The sequence below is a fragment of the Pristis pectinata genome, chromosome 1 (genome assembly GCF_009764475.1).
Source record: "Pristis pectinata isolate sPriPec2 chromosome 1, sPriPec2.1.pri, whole genome shotgun sequence".
NCBI classification, from domain to species: domain Eukaryota; kingdom Metazoa; phylum Chordata; class Chondrichthyes; order Rhinopristiformes; family Pristidae; genus Pristis; species Pristis pectinata.
In genome coordinates, this window is record NC_067405.1 from 38,440,931 (window position 1) to 38,467,238 (window position 26,308).

At 38.4% G+C, this 26,308-nt stretch overlaps 2 protein-coding genes across 3 annotated transcripts in view; both read left to right on the plus strand.

Moving 5' to 3' along the window:
* LOC127577173 (E3 ubiquitin-protein ligase MARCHF7-like) overlaps positions 1 to 10,278 on the plus strand; it is a 22,952-nt gene extending 12,674 nt beyond the window's left edge. The window contains exons 4-5 of one of the 2 annotated variants that reach the window (XM_052028129.1): positions 7,989 to 8,123; positions 9,896 to 10,278. In XM_052028129.1, the coding sequence (XP_051884089.1) occupies positions 7,989 to 8,123; positions 9,896 to 9,985 (225 nt within the window). In that variant the 3' untranslated portion in view covers positions 9,986 to 10,278. The remainder of the gene's footprint in view (positions 1 to 7,988; positions 8,124 to 9,895) is intronic. The other variant, XM_052028137.1, reaches the window with a different exon arrangement.
* Positions 10,061 to 22,839, plus strand: marchf7 (membrane-associated ring finger (C3HC4) 7). Its single transcript, XM_052028210.1, is given in 10 exon segments — positions 10,061 to 10,082; positions 10,142 to 10,372; positions 10,375 to 10,925; positions 10,956 to 11,009; positions 11,011 to 11,036; positions 14,014 to 14,186; positions 14,853 to 14,956; positions 15,314 to 15,424; positions 15,907 to 15,955; positions 22,111 to 22,839. Coding segments are annotated over 10 exon segments (1,374 nt in total). The 3' UTR covers positions 22,164 to 22,839.
* The last annotated feature ends 3,469 nt before the right edge of the window (positions 22,840 to 26,308 follow it).

Below are 26,308 nucleotides of genomic sequence, written 5' to 3' on the forward strand. Positions count from 1 at the left end.
ATTGGGAGACTTAAGTAATGTGTCAGCTGCAGCCTCAGTGCATTTCAACAGTAGCAAAAGATGCAAGAACCAAAGTGAGAGCTCCCCAGATCTCAGATGGGGAATATGATTATACCCAGTGTATGATGAATGTGGGATGGATATTTAAAATAACCAGGCTGAGCCCAAGCTGAGAAAGTAGTTGTAAAAATAAAATTAGGCATCCAATGAGAATAGCCTGGCCATTAAGGAACCGAAAGGTCTTTTTATAATAAGAAAAGGGATGGGGCCTGTTTAGATATTGGATGTTCTGTGTGCAAGCAGAGGGCATGCAAGGAGAGAGAATAGTATTTGCAGTTGCAAAGGAAGAGGTGTTCCCAAAGTTTCAGGAGCTGTAGAAGAGATGGAGGATTGGACAAGTTGTCAGTGGTTAAAATGTATTGCCTGGTGTGTGTGGTGTATACACTTTGGTTACTGAGGGAAGTAAGGGTGAAGATTGCAGAAAGGCTCCAATTTTCTTCCACCATGGATAACAAGGGAAGTGTTAGAGGACTGCAAAATGACATGTGATGTGAGGAGCATCGTCACATGCCTGGTAGCAACAAAACTAGTCCGTTTAATCTGTGGTTAAAGAAAGCCTAACAAAACAATAGAGTAATGGGCAACTAGAAGTTTAACTTGTTTAAAAAATCTAAACTATCATGGACTTGAGGCAGATTGTTTGGCCCACATGATTACTTTGAGGCAACGACAAAAGAATACAGTTGATGTCACACAAATTTTGGCACATTGCACACAGGTGTGGAAAAGAGGCTGATGGTATTCTGAGCTTCCGTCAGTGTGATATAACCAGAGTTTTGTACAAACCATAGGCAGAGTAATGTGACCAGTGCAAGTAGATCTGGATAATGATAGGACAAAGATTAAATGAAGTTACATAAACTAGATGTATTCACTAGAATTTGAGCATTGAAAGTGATTTTAAAAGGAGTTAATGAGAAACATTCCCAAAGTTATATCTGGATGTTTGTCAACAAGTATTAAACAAAAGCCTTTTAAAAAATTAAGTTGGAAGACATTTCTTCTGTACACAGCTAATAGAAATTTGAAACTTCCTCAAAGTTTGGAATTGGCTTATTATTGTCACATGTGCTAAGGTAAAGTGAAAAAACTTGTCTTGCATACTGTTCATACAGGTCAATTCATTACACAGTGCACTGAGGTAGTACAAGGTTAAAAAACAATAACAGAATGCAGAGTAAAGTGTCCTAGCTACAGAGAGAGTGCAGGTAGACAATAAGGTGCAAGGTCCTAACAAGGTAGATTGAGGTCAAGAGTCCATCTTGTACTAGGGAACCAATTCAGTAGTCGTATAACAACAGGGTAGAAGCTGTCCTTGAGACTGATGGTATGTGCTTTTATATCTTCTGCCTGATGGGAGGGTGAGAAGAGAGAATGTCTGGGGGTGGGTGAGGTCTTTGATTATGCTAGCGACTTTATTGAGGCAGCAAAGTATAGAACAGATAATTGATATAGTTGAATTTGACTTTTTAATCCTAGCATTGAAAGATTTGTTAACTAAAGAGTTTGGGGATGGAATGCCTGCATGTGAAGTTGTGTCACAGGTCATTTTAAGATCTTGCTGAATGGTAGACCAGTTCAGATTCCGTGTGGGCTACTTTTATTTTTTATCTTCTATGTTTGTCTGCAATTAGTGAGTGAATCTTGTCACCTATAGATGATATGGATCTTAGGCAGGTTCTATCCTCAATGTATGAGTAGCTAAGATGTCTCTTGGTTCTAATGCACCATATTTCTAACACTGACCTGGGTTTGCCACATTGGACAAGTTTCTGCTACCTATAAGCAATAGACTGTAATACCTGCTCTCACTGAGGTTCACCATGAAATTGTTCTTGTAATGCCATTTGACTGATGTGTAATATTAGTAAGGCATTGTTTTCAGCCACAATGTGGTAACAAATTGAACCAGTGAATGGTGACAGCATGTATTATATTCCATTTAAACTTTTGTGCCACCAGAAATGTTGCATGAGAACCCAATTATCAGGGTTTGGATTGCATTTGTAGTGCAAAGTATAGTGAAAACTGTATCATGGGCTATTTCTAATTTTGATAAGGTCTTGGTTGTTCCCTCCATTGCAGCATATTGGTTGTCTGAGAGATGCTGGGCTTTCACCCCTATATTGCACTGATTCCATATTAGTTTCTTCATCTTACTCCCACTTTTGTTCCCCATGTACAAAATAATTAAGGAATGTAAGTGACTAAGAGTTGCCACTCATTCAAATAGAAACCTATTTCTCCAGGCTTTGCTGAAGGCCTAGATTCTGAGAAGGATTGGGTATTCTGCTGTACACCTGGTATTTCAAATCTTGTGCTTCCAGGGCAAGATGGTTCTTTCTGACAGACTAAATGGTTACTATAACTAAAACCAATAATGAGTATTCAAAAAAGTAGAATGCTGCAGGTTCTGGAAATGCTGCCTGACCTGCTAAGCATCTTTGGGGGGTTAACTAACAACCTCAAAAGTATAACAGATTTAAAAGTTGAAGGGGGTGGAAGAATGGAAAGGGGCAAAATAAAATGAGGGCCTAGGATAAATCGGGAGCGGGCATGATGGTAAGTAGTGGTGGTGCATTGTAAGTGGGTTTTTCATTCACTGTCTCCACTTTATTCTCACTTCCTTTCAGCCAGCACCACCACTGCTTGTTACTTACTTGCTCTAGTCTCCATTCCATCACAGGCCTTCACTCTTGTTCTTTCCCCCTCTCGTTCAACTTGTTTAATTAACATTGCCTGTTTTGATAAATCGTTTGCCTGAAAGATTTAAAACTTCATCCTCCAAAGAGGCCTGATCTGTTGAGTTTTCAGCATCCACTTTTGTAATTTTTTTTAGTCACTTATGACCACTGAGCATAACCTAGCAAAGCCCAAATTTGTTTTCTGAATTGCTCTATAGTCTTGAGCCTTTCTGTGGAGATGTACACAGTGTTTCTCGATGAGGAATTCCAGGATACAACCCCAGCAAACAGTGAATGAGGTGATATAATTCTGGCAGTGAATTGCTGCAAGTTGAGGGGGTAAGTTTGCATATGTGTTTTTTTTTTGTGACATTCTTCTACTCTTTCCCCCCCCCCCCCCCCCCCCCCCCCCTGCAGATTTGAAAGTGAAGAATTTGGAGGTGGTTAGGCTGCTGGCTTCATGGGGAGGTGGTCCATACCTGGCAATTATTTGAATTTTATTTACCACTTACTAAGCAATGTCTGAATGTTGTATGCAGGTTATGGGCTACTTCGTTTACTAAAGGTTAATGAGAAGAGTTGAATAGTGGAAGGTCTCCACTTGTGACCTTGGGATTAATCATTTTGAAGTAGTTGAAGGTTGTTTGGCCTAGGGCACTACCTTGAAGAACTTGCAAGTCTTGCTTGAGGTATGATTTCAGTCAGTGAGTTATTCCCTGGGATTGCTTTTTGCCATACTTGGTCAAATGTTGTCATGAATTGAAGGGTAGTCACTCTTGCTTTGGGCCAAAGTTGAGATTGGGAGCAGAGTGATCTGTGTGCTGAGAGGGCTGAGCAGGTTATGTGAATGCGCAGCTTGACAGCATTGACACCTTGTATCGCTCAACTGATTCATGTTGGACTAATTGGGTGGTAACTTATTCCATATTGGTTCACAGGATGTTGACATCACTGGCAATGTGGGATTTTATTGTCTTTCCCTAATTGCAACTGACCTGAAGGCAGCTAAGTCATCCATGTTGGTGGGTCTGGAGTCAACATTGGCCAGGCCAGGTAAGAATGGTAGATTTTCTTCCTGTTGAAGCAGAGGAGGCAAAGTTTGAATCTTTGGTTCCTTTTTCCTCGAGCAGTGGAATTAAAATCTCTTAAGGTAGGGGTAGATATTTGATAAGCAAATGGGTAGATTGAAAGTGAAGTGGAGTTGCAGTAAAATAAGCCATGTTACTAAATGTAGGACCAGGTTTGAAGGGCTAAGTGATCTACTTTTAATTCATTTGTATGCACAACAATATACTTTCACAGTTACCATTTACTAAAACTAGCTATTTTAAACTCCAGATATGTATAATTACTTCACATTGCTCAGCTGCCATGCTGAGGTTCAAACTGTTTGATTACACTTGACCTTTGTCATGTACCTGGCCAATTTCCTACTTTGTGTGGTAGAGTCTAGTGATGTAACTATACTAGAATAGATTTGCTAGAAATGTGGCTAGTTTCAGAGCATCTACTATAACTGAAATTTTATTTGTTCTGAATCATTCCCATTTTAGCACAGCATAGTGCCATACAATGTGGTGATAAATGGATAGTCTCTTTAAACCTCACTCCTAACTAGTACTATTGTAGACAATTGCATCTGCAACAGTAGAATGAGGATGAAATGTCTGGCAGCCATGTCCTTGAGACTGTAAAATGGCCAGACTGATTTAACAATGCCATTTAAGGCAATCTTGAAATCCTTGATCCAAAGTGAAACTCCACTTTGCTATAATCATTCAACAAAGAACTGATGTAATAGTTTGCTGGAAGGTGATAGTTGGATTTCCTTGCCTACATTTGATCATGAGACTTCAAGAAGTCCAGACTCGATGTTGAAGAATCCCATAAGGACTCATTCTGGCTTGTGTAGTACTATCCTATCAGTAAGTGAAGATATATCAAAGATTGTAATCTAGATGTGAGCAAAATGGTATAACTCAGTTTGACTGACAGATTGTTGCTTGACTAGTCTGGGACAACACTCTCTATTTAAATGCAAGTCCCTGTGAACATCTGAGGACTGCAAAGTCATTTGGACTGTGAATAAGTTTCTCTGAATTTGGTGATTAGAATCTTAGTAGTAATCTGGCCACCATTACTCTGTTATGACAAAATTTAATTTCCCCAGCTGGTGTGATGACTTGGTATGTTCTTAATCCAGATCCCTAGATTGGCAAATCCTTTAATTCTGTTTCTTTTAATAGTCTGCTAAGATCTTTGAAACAGTGTGTCTTGGTGCCTCTTTTCTAACAAAAGCAGCAAGTGCATTGCTTGCACAAAATTTCAATTTTGTGACTTTTCCCTGCCTTCTGGTTTCAGTGTTCCTCATTTATCATTATGGGTTGAGCTACCTTTTTAAAAAATATATTAAATGAGAAATCTTGACGTAATTGAGATTAAGAAATCTGACTCTGAATTAACATCCTCATTTCGATAGTTCCTGCATGCAGAAACAAATACAATGATGTTGCAGTCTAAAATTTCACTTTGGCTGCTTCATGATCTCAAATCTTAAAGTTCTGCCCACAAACCCTTTTCTCACTGACCCTGTCCATTTAAACAAAACTTTGCTATTCCATTTTTAAGCTTAGTTCAGCAGCTTTTTGTTGGGTTGTGCCTTCTCCACTTCCTTTCTAGCTCTTGCATCTTCATTCTGACTGTTCAGTTGACAGCCGTTGGTTAATAGAGCCAGAAAATGTTGTAAATGCACAATGTTCAAACGATATCTGTGGACAGACACTGTTTACATTTCAGGCTAAAAAGTAACTCGTTTGCCTCCACAAATGCCTCCAAAACTGATCATTTCTGTCCTTTTTGCTTTTTGGGGGATTTCCAGCATTGGCCTTTTGCTTTGTACTGTTCCCATCTTGTTTCATAAAGCAGCACTATGGTTTGAAAATGGAATGACTACTTGTATTGTAGTCTTTGCAAGAGTGCCTTGGGAGTTTTCAAGAGAACAGAGTATCTGGTCCAAGTGTGAGGGAATCATCATGGTGTAACCACTGGAGAAAATGGGTACGTAGGAGGAACATTGTCAGTTAGGCAAATGTCACAGGCAATGAGTGTTCACTTGAACTTTGAGTCTTGTGTACTGCATTTGGTGGTTGCAGCGTGGCCACCTCTACATTAGAGAAACCAAATGCAGATCAGGTGATCACCTTGGAGCACCTGCATTCAGTCCCTTGAAATAACCCTAAGCTTCCAGTTGCCTCCCCTTTTAATTCACCATCCTACTTTAATCTCTGTCTGGGTGTTATTGTAACAGTGCAGGAGACCACTATGCAAGCTCAAAGAACAACACTGTCATCCATCTGGGCACGCTGAAACCTTCTGGACTCAGTTGGATTCTATAAGCTGAGAACTCCTTTTGAGGACCATTTTTGCCAGTCACTACTTTTTTCGTGTGTGTAGTCTGGCCTGCCGAGCATGAAGCCACCTGCCACGACTTCTGAGAGATTCCCACTGCTCCACCCATTGCCTTCTACGCCCCACTCCCTGCACCTTTGCTACTAACTTGTTTGAATCTTTTCTGGGTCTTTGAAGGGTCCCTTATCTGAAACAAGCAATTTCTTTCCACAGATGCTGCCTGACCTGACTTTTTTTCCAGCATTTTGTCTTATTTCATATTTTTCATTCTTTTTCTAGATGTTGCACAGTAGTATAATTTTTCAATGAACCAGATGAGTTTATATAGGGAGCATGGGGAAATGGGGCTCCAGTGAGTTAAGTGGTGAACCATCTGGACTTCTGAGCAAGCGGACAGCAGATTGAGTTTTGCTGTAGGTGGTGGTTAAAATGCGTCCAACTTGCCAGTGAAGTAAGACCTTGCAACAATGTAATACTTGTCCTCTAGTCAGGCAAGTGCTTTGACAGATGAATTTTTTTTTAATCATCATTATAATCTAAAATGTGGCAACCAACTTGTGCACAGCAAATTTCCACAATGGCAAAAGCTGATGAGCAAATCTATTTTGGTGACCTGAATGTGTTAAAATTGCAGCTGCTGGCAATTGAACTAAGTGCTTCAAATACTCTGCATTTAAAAAGAGAAATTTAACATTTTTGGTTCGAAATCAAAGTGCTCAATGTCCAACAGCTGTGTGAGAAAGTGTTTCCAAGTCGATTGCCCTTCAGAGCTGGAAAAGTGGAAAAAGTTTATGCAGGGAAAAGGTGTGGATAGGGAATGCATATAATGAGGTGGTGACCAAGGTTGTCCAAGTAATGTAATTGCTTTTGATACCAGCATATGGGATAAAGAGTCCACATTCAGACTGAGATGTAGAATAGCAGCTTCAAGTTTGAAACAGAGTGGAATGCTGGAAACACTCAGCAGGTGAAGAGAGCAGAAACTGAGTTAATTATACAGGTGTGTGACCCTGGATCAGGACTGACCAATTCCAACTAAAATGAGAAACACTGGTTACCTGAAATCAGTTTTCATGTTGGACAGAATGTGAAGTGGGAGGGATTGAATTTAAGAGCTCAAGCTCTATTGCCTACTTAACATAACACAACTATGGGCTTCCACAAAATTTAAAGAATATCGGCTATTAGCACTACATGGGTCAGCCTGTTCCTTGCCACCATGCTTGAGCACAAGTCTGAAATGAGCTGAAGGCAAGATGCTGGCACATTTGGCCTGCTGTACTACTAAACTCAGATGGCTTGTATGCAGCATAGTCTTTTCATTGAATGGTAAAGTTCATGCTTTAATGTTATTTAACCTTGTTTTAAATTTCTAGCAGTTAGCTTCCTGTGTATTTTTAATTTAATTTTTTTATTCATCAGTGGTTCAAAAGATTTAATGTGTTTGCACATTCAGATATTAAAAGCAGTTCAAAGGCCTTTCATAGCAGGAAGCTGTCAAAAGATTGACGTTGGTTGAGGAGTAATGCTCTGAATCCATCATCAGAGACCTGGTTGTCTGCTTGGTGGAATCTCTGCTCTGAGGCTTGTAATGTGGTCAGGCAGTGACTGGATCAAACACAATTGGGCCTTTTGCCAACACCTCTGTTGCAGGAAAACGTGGCTGTATGTTTTAAGCTGTAGAATGCTATTTAAATCTGCAATTTTCAAATTAGGTATTGTGTGTATATATCCAGGTGAATATCTATGGTGCTTTTGCATACCACAGCTTTGGTTTATGTTCTTGTATTTGATCCATACATGGTATTAGTTTTATTACTATAAATATCAAAACAGATCACTTTTCCTCAGATTCGATTTGGGAGAGTCAGTTTCCAAGATCACCAGTACCATTTAACTCAACATCAAGAACTGAAGCTGCACTCTGCACAGAGACAGAGATGGAAAGAACAGAATCCAATTGTAGAGAAGGTGATAGTTATGATTACTAGCTTGTGTATTTAATGTTATTAGCTATGCTATACTTTTAATGAATATGGAAAGTTGCATGATTGGAGAAATATGAACTAATTATCAGAATAGCCATATTTATGGTGCAAAGTTTGTAAATTTTTAATGATGCCCTTTCTCATGTTCATAATCTATCATTTGCCCTCAACCTTGTAGGGTCAACAATTATGGAAATCCTGAGATTTCATCAACATGCCACTGGCATATTTTCTGTTATGTTGAGGTGTGAAAACTGCATTTTATTTGAATTCAAATTTGAACTTACATTTTGCATTGTTCTGAAGAGCAAGTTGAGTGGAACATATTCATTTACATAACACTTGTAACTTGTCCTGACTAGAAAGGTGATGGCATTTGAAAGTTGAATAATTGCATACCAAATCAGTTTTTCAAATTAATGGATTCTTATTTTGTTGTCTTGCAAATATAGTTGTACTAATATCAAGTACCATCTAGCAACTCTTGTATTTTTGCATTGAAGAAATCCTTATTGAAAATTCAACTGGTGTCTATAAGCTGACTGTCACAAGCTGAAAACCCAATTACACAGTTGCAAGTCTTAATCAGTAGCATAGGTTGCAGATCAAAGCTGAACCCTTAAAGTATCATTATAGTTTAATGCAAGTTTGATTGCATAAGAAATAGGAGTAGGCTATCTGGTCCATCAAGCCAGCGCTCTCATTCAATGAGATCATGGCTGATCTGGCTGTGGACTCTGATTCCACTTGCCTGTTTTTTTTTTCCCCATAACCCTTAATTTCCCCCTACTATGCAAAAATTTGTCTAACTGTGCCCAGGGAAACAGTAGAGGCTACCTCATTAAATATATTTAAGAAAGAATTCCACAGAGTCACTACTCGGTGAGGGGGGTGGGGTGGCAGTGGAGGTGGTGGTGGTTGGAGGAAGCAGTTTCTCCTTATCTCAGTCCCAAATCTATTCCCTGAATCTTAGGCTCTGGGCTCTGTCCCCCTAGTTCTAGTCTCCCCTACTAGTGGAAACAACCTTCTGCCTCTATCTATTTATCCCTTGCATAATTTTATCTTTCTACAAGATCTCCTCATTCTCCTGAATTCCAGTGGGTATAGTCCCAGGTGACTCAATCTCTCCTCGGTTAACCCCTTCATCTCCAGAATCAATCTGATGAACCTCCTCTGCACCACCTCCAAAGCCAGTATATCTTTCCTCAAGTAAGACCAGAATTGCACATAGTACTCCAGGTGCAGTCTCACCAGTACCCTGTGCAGTTGCAGCATAACCTCCCTGCTCTTAAATTCAATCCCTCTAGCAATGAAGGCCAACATTCCATTTGCCGCCGTGATAACCTTTTGCACCTGCAATCCAACCTTGTGCAATTCATGCACAAGCACTCACAAGTCCCTCTGCACAACATGCTGCAATCTTTCATAATTTAAATAATCTGATCTTCTATTTTACCTTCCAAAGTGGATGACTTCACATTGTACTCCATCTGCCAGACCCTTGCCCACTCACTTAACCTATCTATATCTCTCTGCACCAAAACATCAGATTTAAAACTAAATGTGTTGTAATAAGTGCTGGATTAACTGGAGAAACTGTCCTACAACTTTTCCCAGAGCACTTCTGCTGCTGTAACTAACACATTGGGTTTTGTTCTGGTAACTAAATATCTGGTACAAAGATCGGTTTTAAATAAAGCTGTTTTGGAAAACTTGCTTTAAATTATTACTGGAACGTCTTCACATTTTTCATAGGTTTTGGAAGAGTTTCATCATCATGCGCACAAGGTGCAAGACCAAGAGAGACATTGTTTGGATCTTTACGCCGTACCACTTCCAGCTTAAGTCGAGCACTTTCTTCATCTTCAAGCAGTCCATCTCCATTCTCCAGAGATTCCAGAAATCTTTCCCAATCTTTCAATGGCAACAGTTCTTCAACAGGGTGTTGGAGTGATACCAAGGAGTGCAGAGGGTGGTTTCCTGGACCGAGCTGAAATTCAGAATCTGAAAGGAGAAATGTCTCCCTTTTACAGACAAGGCCACTGAATGATTTTGCATCAGAATCCTCTAGTAGGTGTAGACCTAGACAGCTGTTGTCACGTCTGGCATCAAGTATGTCTTCAACTTTCTCTGGCAGCCGAATTTCCAATCAGGGGACATTCAAGTTACAAGATCTCCTGAAAGGGTGCATTCCTTTCAGACAGTCTGATAACACATCATTTGGTGAGAGACCTGAAAATTGGCACAGGCTAGTACCAGTGGCAGAGCTGTTACTAACTTTTCCCATAATAGGTCTCCTGAACCTTCTCGAGGATTTGGATTTTTGAGATGGAGAAGACCAGGACCATCAACTGTTTCACAATCTCAAAACTTGCGTATAGGCGAAGAAAATATAAATTCAAGGCCAGATGATTCTGAAATTAGGAATACTGGTTCGTGGTTTTCTTCACTACAAAGTAGATGTACTCTTCCCAGAAGAGAAGGGAGGGATGAAAGTGCAACTTCTAGTGGTATAATAAATGAAGCCAGGGAAGATAAGTTACCAATTCCTCAAAGAGCAGTTGGTTCATTTCAGAACTCGAGTGGAGAACGATCAGATGTTGTTCAAGGTGCTACAGCACCACCTTCCAATGGTTTGCCTTCTGTTGTAGGCAGTTCCTCAACCCATAATATGGCAGCAGATGCCCTTCAACCAAGAAGTTCCTTGGCATTCAGAGAAGTATTCTCTAATTCTTTCATTTGCCTTTCTATGCCATGTGGCCCAGAACATGATTCTCTGACGTACTGATAGCAGTAGACTTATAAATCCTTCCAGAGTCGTTCTGAGCGAGATAAACAGCAAACTGCAAGTACATCTTCAAAGGATCCAGGAAAACTTGAGAAAAATACAAGAGAGGTATATTTTGGTGCACTACAATATAACCACTGTTTCATGAATGTTTATTTGTTAATCTGTCTCTAGATTTCATTTGTATTGAGTGGCTTTGAGTAGAGAATTATTTCCTTTTGGGGGGAGATTAATTAGTTTTTGAGGAAACTTTGAAGGGAAAAGGTGGGGGGGGGAAGAAATGAATAACATCTTTGGATTGTGGATGCAGTCTGTAAGAGATGGGAGGACAAGAGGTCTTTTGGCGATGAAGAAAATTAAAATCGAAGTGCTGGAAATCTGGAATAAAACAACAAATGCTTTTTTTTTGGGGGGGGGGGGGAAGAGAACTTAGTAGGTCTGTCAGCATCTGTGGAAAGAGAAACTGCTGAAGTTTCAAGTCCAGGACTGTTTCATCACTTCGCTTTCAGTTGTGCAGAGTCCCAAACCCAATTGTTAAGTTTCTTTTTCCACAGATGCTGACTGACCTACTAAGCTTGCCTGGCTGTTTTTGGGTCACAGTTGTACCTGCAGAAGCTATCCCTTTTTGGCCATTGAGTCCCATGTACACAAATCCCATATCATCCCCATCAACTTCTTTATTCCGTTTTCCTCCCCCCACCCACCCAAACCAACAATCGGTCACTCGCCTACACAGGGCAGTTCACGCTAGCCAAAATACCTACTAACTAGGATGTGGGAGGAAACTGGGTCACTGGGTGGATTCAATGTAGTCTTGGAGAATGTGTGAATTCTACACAGACTGAAGTTGGGATTGAATCTGGGTGCTAGAGCTGAGGGGGAGAAAGCTCTACCAGCCCCTTATGCTGTCCAAAAGTCCACCTTTGGAAGATTTTATGCCATTCAAGCTCAAGAAATTAGGCAGTCAATACTATGCCACCTGTTTGAGGATTAAATTAATGCATACTTGGATGAAATTTGTATGCCTATTTCTGTGTTGTGCTCTGATATGAAAGCTGTTACAATAACGTAGAAGTTTTAACTTTTCTCTTTTTTTCTGCCCTCCCCAACTCTCCTTTGATGTTCAAAAGCTCACTGCCTCACATGACCCAACTGTCAGATTTTGGTCTGGTGTCAAATTACTTGGGTTAAGTTCAGTGACTGTGGTTGGTTTAGGTTAAGTATTTAACTTTTTTATACCTGAAAGTTATAATGCAAGGGCCAAGTTTGTTGTCCCTTTTATACAGCATATTACAAAGTACTTCCCTCTTGTGCCTTTCCTTGGCAACTGAAGACTTCATTTTTTTTTAAAAGAATCTTTTTGCCCTGTAATCCTGATTCTTGACTGAAATATCTTCCAGTATGTGGTGCAGCAGTTTTCACTTGCCATTACTCCTGATCTCTTGAAATAGTTTTGGAGTCTGCAGGGAAACTGCATTGAGAAGTTGAAGCACTTTATTTTACAATTTTTTTTAGTTTTTAGAATGGCATTTAAATAACTAACTGAAAATAGCAATGAATTTTATGCTGTGTTTCATTTTGCTGTTGATGTATTTTTAACTGAAGTAAAACATGCCATAGTGGTCCAACAATATACCACGAAACGTGTTATGGAGTGCATACAAGGTTGGAGTGATGAAAAAGCAGAAGGCTTGATGCAATTTGTCACATAACTGGTATTTGTCTTTCAATTACTTTTGTTTTGGAGGAGCTAAGGCACTGTACCCTGACCATTTTAAAATGTAGATTCACCATTGCTTACAAATCTACATGGTCAATTATTCATCAGTGATGTATAACACTCTTCCTAAGAATGCAGAACCTCTTTAAAAGTGGTATTTTTTTCAACCAGAAAATTTATGATCTGAATCTCCACAAATAACATGCATACCTTGAAATGGAGCATACTCCATCCAAGGATATCAATTCAATCAGCAAGTTGAGTTTTTGGAAGATTCCACAGGTGTTTCAGATGTAGCTAACAACAAGCTGAATTGGGGATTTTTGAGGCATAATTGAGTTCTAAGGAAACTTGGTATGCTTTAGATGTGACTGGCTATAGAAGTGTTTTTGCCATCTTCTGGTATAATAGCAACCTTTCAACCTTTTTCTGATACTCTTATGAGCAGCAGTCTGCACCCCCTTGCTTTCACTCCATTCCCAGTCCTTTATTTTTGTGAGATCTCTACAACTGCCCAGGGCATGATTCATTTTCCTTAAATGTAGATCTCCTTGCAGTAACACCCAGGCTACTGGCATGTTTTGTAATTTTGAGAATGCTTTTCAGTTTTGCAGCTTAAGAATATATAGAGATGCTGGTTAACAGTGTCACTGGAGTAGAAATTATCATACTGTATGGATTGACAGCAGTTGCTGCTGCTCAAGAACATTTCCATTCCTTAGAGGCCTTGGCTGAAAGAAATCCAGAAGCTCAAAAACTAAGTGGGGTGAAAGAAACGAGGCTCTGAAGTTGCCTGGATTTATTGTATTTTGCATATCTCAATTCCTGCCTTCTAATTTTGTCTGTCTTGATTGTCTTGGGATTGCAGGTGGTGCCACTCTGGTCTTCAAATAGAAATGCAGGTGTAAGCCCAAAAGATGATTACAAATAGCCCAGCCTTCTCAGATGTTTTCCACAACTTTTCTGTCAAATCTAGTTAGCATCCTACTAATTTGTAGATCTAGTTGAATCAATGGAACTATTTTCACTACAGCTGGGGGCATCTGTAATTGCTGCTACTGAAACAGTTCATTGGATATGTGTCAAAAATTATCTAAAATTGTTTTCTCATCACTTATATTTCTCTGTTACATTATAGTTATCATGTATTCCAGTTTATGGTATAAAAGTAAAGACAATAAAACCAAGTAGCGTTATGTGGAGAGGAAAATAGTGTGAATTGGAATTTTAGAGCAGGAAGAAAACTCAGTGATACTGGCGAACAGTCTCCTTTTCTGAATGTAATCCTTTTGTATTGTTGATGCAGCCCTTGCTGTTTTTATGAACTTAAAATGGGATGGAATTTAAAGTGTTTTTTTTATATAGTTTACTTTTAGAAGATTCTGATGACGAAGGAGAAGATATTTGTCGGATTTGCCAAATAGGAGCTGGATCTACATCAACTAATCCTTTAATAAAGCCATGTAATTGCACTGGCAGCTTACAGTATGTTCATGAGGAATGTATAAAGAAATGGTTGCAATCCAAAATAAACTCAGGTAAAGTGGGCATCTAAGAATGATTTATGAAGGGTGCCATGAAATTCCTTGCTCATGTGAAGCTTGCAGAATAAATGGTATACTTGGTAATGTCGTGAGACTTCAGAATCTTGACTACCAAAGTGTTGCACCTTCCCAGATCTTAAAGTTGAAATGTGGATTTTTTTTTTCTTGCACTTTGCCTCCAAGTTCTCAAATCTTTTAAAGACTAGCTGGAAATTAAATCTTCCTACTTGGAATCTAAAACAAAATTGTATGTTACAGAGCACTATTGCTGGCCATTAAGAAGATTGCTTGCCTATCATTAGAAAATGGGGAAAGATCAAATTTTAACCTCTGATCTAGTTGTCTACAGGAGCCAGATGTAAAAGACACTTTCAGTTTGCTCTTGATTTGGAATAACTGACCTAACTTCCAAACTTGTACAAGTGGACATAATGAAACACCATGTTTAAAGAAAATGTATCAATTAGATAGGTGGGCAGGGAGGTTTGCCTCCCAATGCAGTCTTTTCATGGGCAAGAAATGTATTTAAACGAGTAATGCTAGACCCATTAGTGTAAATTGACTACATGCAGCAATTGTCCACCCATGATAAATGAATGGGGAAGATGTGAGATATAATCAAATGCACTAAATGGATATTGTCTACTGAATTTACTGCAGGTGCTGATTTGGCTGCTGTCATCACCTGTGAATTGTGCAAGGAAAAGTTGCAGCTGGACTTGGAAGATTTTGATGTTCATGAATTGTATAGAACACATGAACAGGTGTGTGAGCTTGTGAACAGCTGCTTCTCATTTCTAAAATATTGTGCAAATAGTACATTGCTTGAGGCATTAAATTGTTTTGATTTTTGGGAATATAGTTTTCCATGAAACAATGTAATTCCAGCAGTTTATTTGAAATACTTTTTTAATGTGTTTCAATTGTCAAAGCATTAGAGGAATCAAATTTGTTAGCTCTTTACTAAGTTATTACAACTTTTTTTTATGTATTCTTTTCATCTAGGACTTGGATAGTGATTTCATTTCATCTATTGTTACATTTTGACCATACACCTGCATTAGAAAATGGGTTGCTGTGAACTGAATTTTTACTAACTATTTGTACTTTTACAATTTTAGGCACAGCACGATATCAGTTCTGGTCTTTACCTTGTTCTTTTACTTCATCTGTGTGAGCAGAGAGTTTCTGACATGATGGGTGGTACAAGTGAGACAAGGACCAGACTGCAGGTAAGTGTAAGCAATGACATTATCAACATAGCTGAATGAAGTAACTTGGCATTAAACTAGCCACCTCCTGCATGTAGGTAACTTAATTAATATTATCAACTTGCAAGTAGACTTGTAATCAGGATGTTTCCGTTTTCCAATTGTGATCACTAAACTTTAAAATGCATCTGGAATGTTGGGAGAGCAGCTAGTCTTCAATAGAGTACAAAAAATTTATTTGATAATTTTACAAACTTTCATTTTCACTAACATGTAATTATTCGTTTACATCCTTTGAACTAGTACAGTTCCTGCATAAGAGAATGCATTACCAGTCTTTATTTGGTGTATGGTTGTAGTTTTGAACTTTATAAATTAGGCACAGCAACTGTACAAGATTATCTACCAGCTGGATCATATTGTGCTTCTGAGTTTTCCCTCCACCCTTTCGGTACAAAGGGTGAAGATATGCGGTTTTGACATTGTCCACTTTTTACTTTCAGTTCATCCACTTGGCAAGAACCCTTCAGCAGCACATGCAAGATCTTGAAAGTAGGTTTCTCGGATGCCCATTAGGGCCCTAACTTGGGCAATCCAATGCTCTTTGCCCTTTTGGAATGTACTCTTTAATTATGAGCTAGTAAAACTGTTCACATTGGAATTGCAAACCAATTTCAGACAAAATGCTGAAGATGCTTTTTGGGAATGTAAAGGTATCTTAAATAAAGGTTAAGAGCATCTTTTCAACTGAACGGACAACAGAACTACATCAGATGGTGTTTTTAAACTCATTTTGCACCAAATGACAATCTTTGTAAACCACTCATTTAAATTTCCCACTTCATTGCAGCTTCTGGTATATTGGATGTCACTTTGGTGATATTGTAACATTTGTTTGGAAGACCAGAGTCCATATACCATCTAATTGTCACCCGATGTTGCAAACAAAAACCAAACAGCCAGCATTGTTCAAGTTAGGAATGCCTCAAGAATAGTTCTAATGCCAACAATAAGGATGTAGTCCATAAAGTCACTAAGTGTCATTCACTATCTGTATGAAGAAGCATGGTTAGATAGACAAGATAGTAGTTGAGCATGTCTCCTAAATCTTGTTACTGCAATGCTTTTTTTTAATTCTCATTCCCCATATTGTTCAACTAATTGAAACACCAAGATGCTATGTAGTACCTGATGTCAACATCATCCTTAGTCCTTTTTTTTTCTCCAAATTGAAAGACCTACAGTGCTGCACTACACTTTCTACACCTGGCACATCATCTATTTTCACCAGCTGCTGCCATCCTCTGTTTTAAAAACATCTTTTGTGGCTGCAACCCCACTTCATTGTTCTGAAAATCAACTTTATTCCTGGAGTCTCTCATCTTGCAGCTGGTCTCTAAAATGTATAAACTTCAAGCCTGTCTTTTGTTGGTTAATAGATTTGAAATACTATCTTTCACTTGATTTGGTTGGACCTTTATACACTTCATTATTAGTAACTGCATTAAAATTACCCTGATCCCATGATTCTTGCAGGTTAGTTTCCCATTAAGTCTTTCTTCTGCACCTCTTATAAAAAAAAATTACAATACAGTTGCATTTGAATATAAAGAATTTTTCACCTTTTAATCCTTCTTAAATTTGCTATAATGGATTTTGTGCCATTTGAGCATTCTGTAATACACTTTAGTAGGTTTGAGTTTTGCTGTTCCACATTTTTCTCAATATCTTATCTGAAAATGTACTTTCAATGAAATGTATCACCCATGGGCCCTGCTTGCTTTTCCTTTTTCAACTAGTTTTTTAAGCGTTTGCTACCTATGAAACATGATTCTTGTCAACTTGTACCTATCTTGACCCAACCCTGCTAACACTTGAAGGCAGTTTTTTTTAAATTGTTCTGGGTCCAGTAATGAATGTTAACCCTGGTGGGTGGGGGGAGAAGGGAGAGGGAATCTAAAACTGACATAAGCAGTAACAAGCAGATCTTGCATGTATATGATATTAGTGATAGCAATACATTCAAAAGCTTCCTTTCCAACAATCTGTTTGAAGTGTGTTTAGTTGCCTCCAAGGTGTCAATGGCAGTGAGATGCAGACCAGTTAGTGTACTAATGGTTTGGGGGAAAAAAATTGCCTGCTGCATAGAGAATTTCTTTTTTTTTGGTGCTTTGATCTTCTGCACCCCTGAGAGGGGCACTCTAGCCTTCAAGTTTGTTTTATCCATAATGTATTAGCACTGGTGTGCAAATCTAGATTCTTGTGCAAGCCCTGAAGTGAAGCCTAATCACCACTTCCTAATTGGGGAAATACAAGGGCTATTATTGAATTTTTTTGCTTGATGTAACTTTATATTATGTACACTTTCCACAGTAGTGGATAAAATGTGGCTGGGGATAAAGTTATCAAAATTCTCAATCTTCAGAAGGCCTGTTAGTGTGTTCATGCAGATTAAAAATGGCAGTGTTTGAGCAACAGCTCGCTCCATGATTGTGTAGCCTGACAATCATTGTCTTGTCTTGCACATCAGGGACAGCTGTTAAATTTAAGTTTTTATTGCTGCTGTATATCTACACTTCCAATTTCTACTGCAGAGAAAGATTAAAGGGAAATCTATCTACTTGTATTGGCTGACTACAATACATGGTATTGATTTGAATATAATGCCCTGGGTTTTGTCTTAATTTATTCTACTGTTTCACAAGTTGTGCTGCATTGATACCTTATCAATAAACTCTGCAGTAAAGCATGAAGGTCGTAAAGTTAGTTTTTTTTAGGAGTACAACCTGTACCTTTTGGAAGTTTAAGTGACATATCACAATTATAATCAAGCAATCATTGAAATTTGTAGGCTCTTGTTTCTTTAGGTTTTGGGCATTGTTAGTTTGAGAGGAGTCTTTATCTTCCACTTTTTGTCCATAGTTAATTTATTAACCTTTTGGTTTAGAATGTGCAGTTCTTCAGGATTCTTCAGTCTAGTTGATTTTGTTTTGCTCTGTTCATGTGTACTTTGTAGTGGAGTTTGTGGTGAAATTGATTTTCATTTATAACAAGTCGCCCCAAAGTTTGGGCTTCAAGTGCATTTATTTGATGCTAGCTACAAAATCCAACCATGGATCTTTCTGGAAGTGTTTGACAGCTTTTTTGTGAATAATGTTGGTCAGTAATTTGTTTAGTTGATTCTTGTAGTAAATTTTGCTGGTAAGGTAGATGATGCAACAAATCTCATTAGTTTTTGTCTGTTTAACACTGATATGCCTAAAAGCTAGAAGTGAAAAAAGCATTGGGCATTGAATGCATGAATGCCAGAATGACTGACATTCTGGAAGTAGCAGGGACTTGACTAATCCAACAATCTTCAGTGTTTTAAAATTGTGTCAGAGGACTGACAGGCTGTTGATGGTTGTATAAAATAGTAGCCATTGATAAATGTTTGTAGACTTATCAAAGCTGTATTTTTAAAAATATCTAGAAAAACATAGTTTGTAGGAGCAGGTGTATTGAGTTCTGATATTTCAAGATGCATTGGAAAGAGTAAAATTTGTGATCAATGATGCTATGTGAGCCTTAGTTATTTAATGCCACAATATTAAAGGAGTCTGATTCTGAATTGGAATTTGGCTTGTGGCTAGATATAAATGTCAACCTTGGGCATTGCTTTGGTTTGGGAACACTTCCAATTTACTGACAGCTATGATGTCTGTGGAGAGTACTATAAGCTGCTTCAAGAAGATGCTGCCTAGTAACTTGGTGTTGATGACAGGAGTGAGTTGCACATCGCAAAAAAAAAGTGGAAACTTGTTCAAATTGGGATGATGGCAAGTACTTTTATTTCTATCAGAAAGCAATGGAAGACAATTTAAATAGAGAACAGTATATGAACAAATCAAAATGTTTGTTTCTACAGGGCCGTTTGAACTTTCAACATACATCTGACCTTCAGGATGTCAACATTTGACTGTACATAAGTTAAAAGAACTGGAATGCAAATTATAGATGCCTGTCAGTGAGCACAACTCCACCCACTTAATGACAATATGGCAAACTCTGTCAGCTTTTATTAACACAAGAATACTGCTGAAATTAAAAAAAAAACTTGTGATCATTTCCCTACTTTACATGACCCTTCCTCTGAAGCTTCAAAAAGAGGACTGCAAATGTCATGGATAAATATCTTGCTGAATCCAAGCAATATGGGTAATTTGAAGGTAACAAATGATTTGAAGGCAGAAAAAGGGAAACTGATTAAATTCAGGATGCAGACAGTGACTAATAATGTACTACAAGCGTCAATGCTGGGTTCTTGGCTATTTCCAATCTTAAATTGTGGCTTCTAACTCTATAGAGTGTCCGGGTTCATTAACATTAGTAGATGGAGCGTACTGCAAAATGACAAATTTTGGTATGAAGATTAGAAAAATCCTATTAAATGGTGTGCAGAGGATTATTGGGGTGCTGATGTAAGATGCAGAAAATTGCACTTTAACAGTAAACAATTAGACTTTGTGGATTTTCTTTTTTTATTGGCATAAAAGAACAAGGAAACATTTCCTGCAGCTGTTCAGGCCTTTGAGATGCCTGGAGAATTGTTCAGTACTAGTGTCCATGCCCAAGGAAGAATATACTTGATTCTGTAGAGCTTGGAGTTTGAGATGCTGAGAGGGAATTTTGGTTGGATAGTGAGTGCCTAGAACTCTTCAACAGTCTTTGAATAAAGATGACCCTTTGAAGAAATAGTTTTTTTTTTGAGGATTGAGAATTCCAATGATTCCCAAGATCTGAGTTCATTAAAGACAGAACAAGTTAGATTTTTAGATGTTGACTGAATAGAGGGATAAGGGAATGTAGATTTTAAGGATCATCAGTATTTTATTGAATAGTGTAATGGGTTCAAGGAGCCTTTGTAGCTAGCTTCTATTTGTATTCTTGCCTTTTTAATTTGAGGAAGTATCCAGGACCAGAGGAGGATGTAGATGTGTTTTTAAAACTTCAAATTATGAAGAGGCCAGTTTTAAGAAATGAGACCTGTTCAGAATAATGCAACCCCATTTTTGGGGGGCTTTCATAGGATGGATAGAAGCTGTTATAGAAGATTGAGGCATGGAATGCCCTAGCCAGCACAGCAGAATCCAATAGTGCCTCGCTGGTGGGGGAAGTGGTAGGCTTACGATGGGACAAATCCATTGGCCCATTCACCTGAGCTTTGAGTCAAATATCACTGGGAATATGACTATGACAATGGATGCTGACCTTCAACAGTTTGGGAAGAGACTATACAAGGATGCACTTTACAACTTGTGGCTGGCCCTCCTTTTTACATTCTCACATGGTGAGATCATGCCCAAGGCTATTTGGGAGCCTGGCAGGTCCTAATATTTGATTGACATGAGTCTACAAATGCTTGAATCCACTGAAACTGCTGGAAGAACTTTGTTTCTGGGGAAAAATGGAATGAACTCAATCCTCCAGCAGTTTATTTTTTGAGTAACTTTTTTTGATTCTTGGTGTAGTGATGAATGGCTTGGTTATTACATGACATTCTTATTATTGGGAGTTTACACACATTTGTCTGTGGTGTAAATGCTGGATGAAATAATACTTAAAATTACTGCACATTTGCATTATACCATTTTGATATGGAACCATTTTTAGTATTTGAGGAAGTTAGATGTCCTGATATGTGGTGATGTTTGTTAGCTTATGGACTTGCAAAATTTTATTACAGAATGTCAGCTGAATACTTCATCCTTCCAAAGAGGTGTTGTCAATGTGAAGCTGCACTTCATTAGCATCACCTGATTTTCAATCATCTAATTTTTTATCCACAAATTTTAAATGTTAAATGCTCACTTTAGTGTTTTTGTACTTTGAAACTATATTACTTGTACACAAAGGTCAATTTCCAGCACTATGTATCATTAGAACTTAGCTGAGTCAGTGGGGAAAGATGGTACTTTGAGATTTGTAGTATTTTTGATGGTTTTACTGGGCTACTGATTTCTAGCTGTACATTTGGGGCTAAACCTGGAATAGCCAGAGTCTAATGGCCAGAAGGCACAAGTGTGCCCACTGCTGTTCAATGGTTCAGCAGCCTCCACTGACTGGATCATCATGGGTGGTAGGGGTGAATTTGATGATGGGCATGAGGGTTAATTCAAGTGGCATAATTAAAGGATGTGGAACAGAGACGAGGGTATACTTGTTTCATAATGCTAATTTGAAGCTTTTTAGGGTTTAGATTTCCAAGAATTCTAGTAATGGATTCAATTGCATGATAAAACTTGGATTGTTTTTGGAGCAGAACATTTGAAGGGTTTTTTAATTCAAAGTGCATGGCTTTGAAAGGGCCATGATATCATGAGTTTGCTGAAAAATTCAGTGATGAATATACTGTCGCAAAGGATGGGTGGAAATGGTTTTAATGTAAGAATTTTAGGACCATGAGGATAAGCTATAAAGAAGTCATAGCAAGCTTCAAGCAGCTTGGAAGTTGCGGTGAGCCCATTGGCTAATCTTTGTCATGTAACTTAATCACCTTTTTTGTGGGTCCAGGAGACATTCTTGAAATTTAGATTTATTGTCTAAAATTTTCCTATTCTTGCCAGTTTAAGCTGACCAGTGAAATACACTTTAAATGTTTATAAGCTTAGAAATTTTCTGCATGTGTGTCAAACCACCTTGTGAACCCAAATTCATTATTTTCACAGCCACAGATGAAGATTCTGAAGATGAACAAGATAGATCTGAAAGTAGAACATAGAGGTTCTACTTAATGGACTTGCGTCATGGGGCTTCCCAGTACAACAAGTCTTTATATAAAGGCAAAGCATTATATTCATTTATCACTTTTGCTAAAAATTGCTAGTGGAACATCAAATAGGTGCTGAGGAATTGGGTGAAGTTTTTCCAATTTTGTGACTGCATTAGAGATGAGATGAATGACTTTTAAGCAGTTAAAGCTTTTTATTTGTAGTAATTAAGAATTTAAGAAGAAAACTCATTGCAACACAAGTCCCTATCCTGGATTAATGTGGGCAGCTGAGATTGTGTGCACAACTGCCTTTTGCTAATGAAAATGTTTGACTTCCAATGTCAAAACCCAATTGGAGATGAAAGAACCACCAGTTATGAAAATTCTTTAGAGATTTTTACATTTCAAAAGGCAGTTTTCGGGCAAGTTTGCTTCCTGCCTGGAATGCATAAAATCTGATTATTTAAGTTGCAGCATTGTCTTGCTTAAAGTGACGAATCTATGATGGATCTGGGTATTCAGTAATGATTGATTTTAAAAGTGTATATTTCCTGAGGGGGAAATGCCAGGTAAAATCCTGTTACCAAATCATGGATTGTAACTTTTTTAATTGCAGTTTTTTGATAAAATTAAAGATACTAAACTGATTGTAGAGCTTTATTAACTGTTTTGAATAAATAAAAGTGTGAAGTATTAAATTTCCAGGCTTGTTTAATGGTTTTCCAGTTTATGAATGTCACTTGCACATCTCCATAATAGAGATAAGCATTTTGTACAAGTTTCAAACTCGAGGAATTGAAGTGGTGAAGTGGGAATTGTGAAATGGGTTAGTCATGATGTTCAATAGGAAAGCAGATTTCAGATAGAATTAAGATTGATCTAAAATTGCATTTGGGAAATGGTGATCATTATGATTTGGAAGTGAATACAGGGTGTTTCCTGTTAAATGGTCATGTGGGTTAGAGAATTAAGCCCTGATAGTTCACCAATCGCAACATGGAAGTTTAAGAAAAAATTCACTTGAATAATTGTATGGGGGGAGAAAACTAACACTTTTTCAAACTCATTTCTTGATGCATGTGCAAATAACATGGCTTCATGTTACAGAAAATCAAGATTGTAGCCTTTTTAGGATCACCCCACCACCTTCCTTCCCCCTTCTCTTCCCCCCCCCCTCCCCAAAATAATGCAGGGGTGGTCTGTATGGTTCAATCTTGATTTGTATCTGAAACCAGGTTCTTAAATCTAAATCAAAGCAAACTAAGGTCAAGTGCATGTTGGCCTTGATACATTTGGAAACCTGTTTCTGGTCATACCTCCTTTTATCTACCAAATAATTAATATTTTAAGGAATTGACAATTAGTTTACAAATAATTTCCCAGTTGAGGTACAAACTCCAGCAGGAAATGCTATCCTGCTGTGGCTGCCAAGAGAAATTGGGTAGTATTAGATCTAAAGCTTTCATTGCAAGAAAAAGCTGCAAGCTAGTTTCAGGGGTGGGGGTGGAATGTCAAATTTCAGCAGAAGGGCTTTTTAAATTTTAAAGTAGAGCGAGAAACATCCACAGATCTTTTAATCTATATTTAAGGAAAAGATTGGCAAAAGTTAATGAGGGTCTTTATGGCAAATGGGGAAAACTTGTAATGCAGAATGAGATGGCATTACAAAGGCAAAAGAAATGATGGGAAAACAGTGGGTCAGGAGTGAATGAAGGGAAAGGAAATTGAGGTTTTGTATTGGAGAAGTTAATGGGACCAAAAAAAACTGAAATCCCTAGGACCTGATGTCTCAAAAGAGGCTGGCTATGGAGACTGGATTGTCATCTAAAAAATGCAGACCATCCCTGGGTTAAGAATGCCTGACCTATGGGAACCCCTACATAAGAACAAGCTCTCATAATTAAATTCAAAAGTCTCATGTTCCTATGTGCATTCATTCCTAAGAACAGCAAAACTAACTTCCTCTCCACATTAGTAATTGTTTCTTTTTGTTCTTGTATGCTTTGATGGAATTCATTACAATACTGGAGGAATGGTTACCATAAAGTTTTGTTGGATCTAGAGACATTGTCCAGAAGGTTCTTTGGAAGTCAAGAATGAGAAACAAATTTTATGGTTACAGCAGTTTTATTAGGTGTTCATCAAAGTGCAGGTCAGCAGTGTCAGCTTGAAACAGCAAGTACAACTCAGTCAAAGCGGGCAAGTAAACATAAAGTAGCAGCAAGATTTTAAAGTAGCAAGTAGCAAAGGACTGGAGACTTGTGTTCTTGCCTTATTCTGCAAAACTAGTTTAAGCTGGTTAGATAAGGGAGTCTTCCCTGATGGGAACAAGGACAGTCTTGATTTGTGCTGCTATGACACCTCAGGCTTACAGATAAAGAAACTTAAATCTACTAAATTCACAGACTGGTGATTAACTTCATGCTTGCTTGCTTGTTTGTATAAACTACAAGAAAAATACAAGTTAATAGCAATTTAGATCCTAATCCAACAGTGTTTTTTGTTTAATTTTTGACTTCTGGACATAATGAAACCCATTCATTGCCAGGGACAGCCTATACCATGGATTCAGGAATGGTTAGCACAGATTGGACAGTAACAAATATAACATCCACTAACTGGCAATGTTCAGGAGGTGGTAGCTGGGCATTTGGCACACAGTCCTGCCCAATTTTATTTTCTAAATTCAAAGCCAGCATGGACTTGAGAGGTGTGGGATTGGTACAGGAAAGTGATTCTGGGGGAGAAGATGGAGCAAGATTTTATTGAGTGGGAGAACAGGCACATGGTGGTAAATGCTCTATTAATGTTCTTGTTTTCTATGCCATCATTTCCCACTCCTTTTGGGAATCATGATTGGGTTCCCTTTGACGTCATCTACTCCAGCATCATTCACACTGAATGGATTGTCCTTTGCTATTTCAATAACATTCAGTGTGATACTACCAGAACTAAACACTCATCCCTTTCAGCATTCCAAATTTTTGTTCCCCTGAATTACTGATTCATTCTCCATCACCAATTATACCCATTCCCTTTCCCCTGCCACATCTGTACCTGACCTATTTTATATACATATACACATGCACACCACCCCCCCCCCCCCCCACCCCCAATACTTCCAAGTGAACCACCTATTTTGCTGTCACTTTAGAGTTCTGTGTTCACTGCCCAAAGGTGGAGTCTTTTGTATTTTGAGGAACAAATGCAGACTGGGTGACTTGCTTTACTGAAAACTTGTGTGACCTTTGATTCTAACCGGAGGAAAATATCCTTGCACTTACTTCAATTGGTTGTGTAACTTTGCTGCTTGAATTGGTTTTGGTCACTTGCTGCTTTAATTACCTATCCCAATCTGACCTCCACCTTGTGTTATTCCAGTGAAGCTTAACATTGAAGTTCCTGAAGACTGGAAGGTAGCTAATGCCCTTCTGTTGTTTAAGAAGGGTAGCAAGGACAAGCCAGGGAACTACAGGCCTGTCAGCCTTACATCCAGTGGTGGGGGAGTTACTGGAGGGTATTCTAAGGGATAGGATCTACTAGCATTTGGATAGATGGAGTTTGGTTAGGAATAATCAGTATAGCTTTGTGTGTGGGAAGTCATGCTTGAATCTTTGTAGAGTTCTTTGAAGAGGTAACCAAAAGGGTAGGGCAGTGGATGTTGTCTATTTGTACTTTAGCAAGGCTTTCAATAAGGCCTTGCATGGCAGGCTGGCTGGAAGGTTAGGTCCTATGGAATCCAGAGAGCTAGTTGGGTGGATTCAAAATTGACTCGGGTAGGAATGGAGGCTGGTGACTAGTGGTATACTGGAGGGGTCAGTGTTAGGCCCCTTATTATTGATTATTTATATAAATGATTTGGATGTGAATACATATGGCTTGATCAGTAAATTTGCAGATGACTCAAAATTAAGTGTTGATCATGAAGAAGGTTATCATAGATTATGGGGGATCTTGATCAGTTAGGGATGTGGGCTAAGGAGTGGCAAATGGATTGCAATACAGATAAGTGTAAAGTGATGAATTTTGGAAAGTCAAATCGGTGTAGGACTTGTACTATGAATGGTAGGGCATTGGGGAGTGTAATGGAACAGAGGGACCTAGGAGTACAAGTGCATAGTTTGTTGAACACATTGTCACAGACAAGGTGGTGA